Source organism: Plasmodium gallinaceum (genome assembly GCF_900005855.1).
Source record: "Plasmodium gallinaceum strain 8A genome assembly, contig: PGAL8A_v1_87, whole genome shotgun sequence".
Taxonomy (NCBI): domain Eukaryota; phylum Apicomplexa; class Aconoidasida; order Haemosporida; family Plasmodiidae; genus Plasmodium; species Plasmodium gallinaceum.
This window is the reverse complement of record NW_021628251.1, coordinates 857,208-863,839: the sequence shown is the minus strand read 5'-3', so window position 1 is coordinate 863,839 and position 6,632 is coordinate 857,208. Positions and strand designations below refer to the sequence as shown.

Here is a 6,632-nt window from a genome sequence, read left to right as displayed (position 1 = left end):
AAAAAAAAAAAAGTTTAACATAAAGAATTAATTATTTTATAAAAACATGATTCATAATGGGAGTAAAATTTGAATTTTTTAAATTTTTTAAGTTAAATTATTACTCTTTTTATGTTAAGAAAGAGAAAATTTATACTTTTTTGCATACAACTACTGCATATTCTTTAGTTGGCTTAACAATTTATTTAGGTATGAATTTTTTTTTTTTTTTTTTTTTCTTATATAGATTACAAAACAAGAATAATTCATGAAAAAGAAATTTTAAATATAATAAAAAAAAATAATAGCATATATAAGCATACATATTTTTTTTATCATAATGAGAAATATAATGTATTTCTTTTATTATAATTTTTTTTTTTTTTTTTTTTAAGGCTATTCTTTTATTCATATGTGGAATGATGCAGTGCATTACTCATATAAACATTATATAAGAAAAGAAGTAAAAGAAGAAAAAAAATTTTAATATAAATTATAATTCTATAATTTTACATGTGGATATATAATATTAATATTGAAAAAACTAAAAATAAAATAAATGTGTATATTTATATTATTATATTTTTAGTATTTTAATAATAAAATATTTGTATTTTATTTTATTTTATTTTTTTTTTTTTTTTAATTAAAGAAGCAACGTAAGGAATTATATGAAAAAATTAGAAAAGCAAGAGAAAGTGGTTTGATACCTAAAAGTGAAATAGTCGATTGAGCAAAAAAAAAAAAAAAAAAAAAATATTGTAAAAATAATTTGAATAAATAACGAATAAATGCAATGTTTTTGCAATAGTGATGTTTTATGTATTAAAATTAATTTAAATAAATTTTAAAAATAAACTTTAAAAAAAAAAAAATTTTATAAATTTTGTAAATAATAAAATGAAAATTTATATATTCATTTTATAAAAATTGAAAAAAAATGAATATGTGTTATTTATTTATTTTTTTTTTTTAATATTAATATTTAAAAAGAAATATATAAATATATATGTATATATGATTTAAAATTTTAAATAATATATAAAATTTTTTTTTATTAAATAAAAAGATAATTTTCATTATTTCATGGAAAAACATTTATATTAAAATATTAATAAGAATTGAATATACATAAATACAAAAAAAAAAAAAAAAAAAAAAAAAAAAAATAAAATAATTATAATAAAATAAAGTTAAAAATGGTAGGAAAATATTCGAAATACAGTTTATGTACAATTGTTATTATTTATATTTTATCTAATTTTCAATTTGTAAGTAGCAGTTGTCATAGCGAATATAATAAAGATGGTCTTCTGCTTCCAATGTATTTTTCAAATAATATAAATATAAAATTTTTATTTGACTACTTTCAAGTAAAGAATGTATATCAATTTGTTTTTTTGAATATTTTATGTATATTAATGGGATTCTCATCTATATATATAAAAATGATAAAAAAAGGATTTGACAAAAAGAATAGTGAGGATGTGGAAGAAAAACATTTTCTCTTAAAAATATTTAGAAATAAAGATTTTATTTATGGATTATTGTCCTTTTTAAATTATGCAATTGATTATTTATTGATGCTAATTGTTATGACTTTCAATCCATATATATTCTTAAGTATTATGATTGGATTATCATCAGCATATTTCTTCTATGGTCATTTGGTGTAAAAAGAAAAAATAGAAAAAAAATTTTGATAATGATGATTATAATACATTTTATTTTTTTTTTAATTTTTTATTATAAAGAAATTATTTATAGTAATAACAAATTTTTAATTTAATTCATGATGTTGAAAAGTATTTATATTTACCTCTTTGCATAAATATATATGCATTTATTTTCAATTTACTAAATATAATTCTAAATTTTAAATAATTTAAGTTTTTACTTTTATTAAATATATATATATTTTTTTTTTTATTTTTTTTTACTAAGAAATATTTATTTCTATATTTTATATTTTAATTTTTTAAGGATATGATAATACATTTTTATACTAATTTTTTTAGTTTTTTTTATATTAATTTTAATTAATTTTTTTTATGAAATAATTCAAGAGAAAAAAAAAAAAAATAATAAATTGCTACATTAAAATGATTAAAAATTTAAAGAAAAAAAAATAAAAGAAATTTTAATTATTTAATAAAATTTATATATGGAATTTTAAGAAAATTAGAATTTTTTTTTTTTTTTTTTTTTATTTTTTGTACTTATTTTTGTTTTTGTTAATTTTAGATAGGAGCGTTCATAAAAGGTAAGTTTTGCTTTTTTTTGATGTGACGATTAACAATTATTTAAATACATATATTATGTGTATTTTTTATATCTTTCTTTTTTGTAATTTTAAAACTAAAAAAATATATATATATATATAATATTTAGAATTTAGTGAAATTATATAAATATTTATATTATTTTAATTATATATATTTTATTGTTTTGTTATTTTGTTGCCAAAATTAAATTGTGAAAATTACATAAAATTAATTTGTTTTAAATAATTTTTTTTTTTTTTTTTTTTATCGAATTTATTTCCATTTATGTAATAAAAATATGGATTCAGAAAACGTTGATAAAAATGAAAAAAATTTAATCAATTTAGGAACCATTTTAAAGCCAGTTAATATTAACGAAAAAAAGAAAAAAAAAAAGAAAAATGGAATAAAATTAGAATTAGAAAATGATGATAAAGAGAAAATGGGAGAAAATATAGATGAAATAAAAACAGAAACAATTGAAAAAAGTAATGATGATGAAAACTTAGAAGAAAATATTTCAAAAAAAGATAATACAGAAAATGTAGAGTTTCATAAATTATATGAAAGTGATGATAATATATCAAGAAAAAGTAGTCTAAATATATCTAATAAAAACGATTCACATAAAAAGAAAAAAGTAAAAGCAAAATTAAATACATTAATGTTACAATCTTATTTTCATAAAAGTTATGATAAGGTATCAAATGTTCTAAAAAAAACATCAAAGTCATTTTTAAAAAAGAATAGTATTTCCAATGAGAAAAAAATAAACAATGTTGATAATCTTAAAGATACTTGTAATGATGAATTAACTACACCTACAGTAAATATGGATAAACAAACTTATGATGAATATAACTTTTTCGAAAAAAATTCAGTTATTATAAATAAATATCTTGATGATAATATAAACTTGGAAAAACAGAATGAAAAATTGTTAAAGAAATACAAAAAACTTTTAGAAAATAATGATTCAACGAAATTTCTTGAAGAATTAAAAGAATTGTTAGATGAAAAAATATTATTAATAAAAACACTTATTTACTACAAAAATATATGTATCAATTATAAAAAAGATTTAAATAAATATAAAAACTCATTTGAAATTTTTAATTCAGAAAAAGAACAATTAAGTCAAAATATTATTACCTTAAAAAAACATATCGATTTCTTAAATAATAACATACATAGTGATTTAAAAAAAGAAAATGAAATTACTGATTTAATGTGAAACTTATTAAAAAAAAAAAAAAATAGCAAAGAAACATTTATCAGGTAGACTTAAAAAATTATATTCAAATGAATATAATTTTTTTTTTTTTTTTTTTTTTAATTAAATATATATATTCTTTTGTTTATAAATTTTAGCATTAAATGCATTGTTGCAACGAAATGGTAATCAAAATTAAAAATAATTTTGTCATTAACTTAATTATAAAATATATTTAAAATAATATATTTTTATGAAAAAAATGTTGTTAATTAAAAATATTATATGATTATATCATTAGATAATTCATTGTTTTTTTTTTTTTTTTTTTTATATATATATAAATGATTTCATATAAGTTTTATTTTCTTTTATATATACACATTAAATAAACTATGTGAAATAAAAATAAAAAATAAAATAAAATAAAAAATAGTTATGTAGAAATAATAAGATTTTTAATAAAATTATGAAAGAAATATATAATTTTTTTTTTTTTTTTTTTAAATGCATTTTTTTAGCCATTTTTATTTTTAAATATATAAATAAAAAAGAAAAAAAAATGCTATAAAAAAATATTTAAATATTTTTCGTAATTTTTTACAAAATTTAAATAAAAAATTAACTAGATATTTAAATACAATTTTTTCATTTTAGAACATTCCTTTACTCATTTTTTTGTCATACCTAAAATAAAATAAAAAAAAATATAGATATAATAAGGTTATCAAAATTCTAAAGCTTTATTCTTTTGTAATACGAATCATTAGACTTTTTTTTTTATAAAATTTTTTTTTTTTTTTTTTTTTTACTGATTTCTATGAGATCTTCCTTTGTTAACCCTTTTTTTGGAATAATAGCTTTTCATTTTTTCTAAAAAATAAATAATAAAGATATATATAACAAAAAAAAAAAAATATAAAATTTTCCTCATAAATAAATATATATATATATATATATATATATATATATATATCATAAACATGTATTTTACCATTATCATTTTTATTATTGTTTTTTTTTGTGTCTTCTTTTTTAGTAGGGGTTAAATTTTCTTTTGATTTATGCCAATAAAATTGATTAACTAAATTATTTTTATGAAATTTGTTTTTTTTTTCATTATCATTTTCAATTTCTTCTTCAGTGTTATTCGCATGGTTATTTTTATATGAATTAGAGAAAATAACTTCATTTTCAAAACTTCCATATGAATTATCTGACAATTCATGAGATCCACTTGAACAATCTAATAAATTTAGAATTTTATTTTTATTTTCTTTATCTAATGAATCATTTGTATATTTGTATTTAATGTTTTTCTTTATATAAGGATTTTTTTTTAATTTATTATCTCTTAATATTTCTATAATATTTTTTTTATTATCTTTAACTATAGATGTAGTATCTTCTTTGATTGAATAAAGTTTTCCTTGTTTATGTTCATTTTCATTATTGCTATCATTTTCATTATTGCTATCATTTTCATTATTGCTATCAATTTCATTATTACTATCAATTTCATTGTTATTCTCAATATCATTATCATTTTCAACCTCATCTTCACTTATCATACTTTGTAGATCATTAATTTCTTTTTCATTCAATTGCAAAATTTCTTCTACACAATTAGATAAATTTAAATTATTTTTTTTTAAGAATTTTAAAATAATATTTTCATTTTTAATGTTAGTTATTTCTTTGATTTGCTTAATTTCATTTTCATACTTTAGTTTTATCAATTGTTCTTCATCATTTTTGCTTTTGATTTTTAAAAAATTATTTATATAAGAATAAAGTTGAAAATCTAATATGTTTTTTAAAACAAGATATTCTAAAAAATGCCAATTACTTAAATATATATCATTTCTTAAAAAATATATATTAATTTCATTACTTTTTTCTTTTAATAAATCTATTAATATAGATAAATGTAAAATATTATTTCTTTTATCACCATATAATAAATTATATTTTATGAAAATTTTCAAAACTTTTATAAATCGATATCTCAAAAATAAAATACTTTTTTTGCAACCATCTTTTAAATTGTCATTATATATAATATTAATCTATAAAAAAAAAAAAAAAAAAAAAAAAATTAAAAAAATATAAATTTTTATTATTATTAATATAATATATAATCATAGAATTATCCACTTATGCATAACATTATGAAAATTATATGAATACTTTATATACATTTTAAAATAAAAAAAAAAATAAAAAAACTAACATATATAAAATATTACCATATCAAAATATATTTGTATAAATATATAAAGAAAGGAACAATCATCTTTAAAATTAGAAGGATTAATTAATTTTTCCTTATTTTCCTCATTTTCATTATTTTCCTTATTTTCATCATTTTCCTTATTTTCGTCATTTTCCTTATTTTCCTCATTTTCATTATACAAAAATAATTTAACAATAATTAATTTATTTTCATTAATATCAAAAATGTGATATTTTTTAAAAAATTTTGAAAAACAATAAACACAAAAAATGAATTCATTTATATCAAATAACAAATAACTCAAATTATTTTTGTTTATTTTATAATTTTCTATTTTTTTCTTGACATTCTTTATTTCTTTATATAAAAATGTTATATAATTACTTATATTCAAAAAATTGAATTTGGTTATATTATATGTATTATTTAATAGCTCTTTAATTTTTTTTTTATTTAATTTATAAAGTATCATAATTATATCCATTAATATATGCATTTTCAAAAATGTAGATTTAATTATGGTTGTTTCTTTATTATCCTTTTTTAAAAATACTTCAAATAATTTTAAATAAAATTCTAATACATAATTATCTAAAATATTAAACTCCCTTTTTATTAAATTATCAAAACGTAAATCATAAGGTCTATCTGCTTTTAATAAATAAGAAAAAAAAAAAGAAATCAATGAGTCATTCCTTTTTAATGTAGTAATTATATAACTGTCACTTTGCTTCAATAAATAATTAAAACATCTACTAATATAATCTAAATAAAATTCTGTTTTCTCATTATTATTTCTTTCTATTTCTACAAACAACAATGTCTCCTCAAAATAATTTTGGGAATCCATAATAAACAATATATATATATATATTATAAATTATATATTATATATGTATAAAAATAATATAAAAAAAAAAAAAAAAAAAAAAAAAAAATA

General features: G+C 14.9%; 4 protein-coding genes across 4 annotated transcripts; 3 read left to right on the top strand and 1 right to left on the bottom strand.

Moving 5' to 3' along the window:
* Window positions 1-56: 56 nt before the first annotated feature.
* PGAL8A_00293800 (conserved Plasmodium protein, unknown function) lies at window positions 57-712 on the top strand (the record flags this gene model as incomplete). Its single annotated transcript, XM_028671938.1, has 3 exons — window positions 57-189; window positions 375-442; window positions 632-712. 3 exons carry the CDS (start codon window positions 57-59, stop codon window positions 710-712), a joined length of 282 nt encoding a protein of 93 aa, XP_028528541.1.
* A 466-nt stretch (window positions 713-1,178) lies between these two features.
* Window positions 1,179-1,655, top strand: PGAL8A_00293700 (copper transporter, putative; the record flags this gene model as incomplete). Its single annotated transcript, XM_028671937.1, has 1 exon — window positions 1,179-1,655. One exon carries the CDS (start codon window positions 1,179-1,181, stop codon window positions 1,653-1,655), a length of 477 nt encoding a protein of 158 aa, XP_028528540.1.
* An 886-nt stretch (window positions 1,656-2,541) lies between these two features.
* Window positions 2,542-3,477, top strand: PGAL8A_00293600 (conserved Plasmodium protein, unknown function; the record flags this gene model as incomplete). The annotated part of the gene is made up of 1 exon (XM_028671936.1): window positions 2,542-3,477. One exon carries the CDS (start codon window positions 2,542-2,544, stop codon window positions 3,475-3,477), a length of 936 nt encoding a protein of 311 aa, XP_028528539.1.
* A 632-nt stretch (window positions 3,478-4,109) lies between these two features.
* On the bottom strand, window positions 4,110-6,542 carry PGAL8A_00293500 (conserved Plasmodium protein, unknown function; the record flags this gene model as incomplete). The annotated part of the gene is made up of 4 exons (XM_028671935.1): window positions 4,110-4,143; window positions 4,269-4,329; window positions 4,451-5,525; window positions 5,706-6,542. The coding sequence occupies 4 exons, from the start codon at window positions 6,540-6,542 to the stop codon at window positions 4,110-4,112; spliced, it is 2,007 nt and encodes a 668-aa protein (XP_028528538.1).
* Window positions 6,543-6,632: the final 90 nt, after the last annotated feature.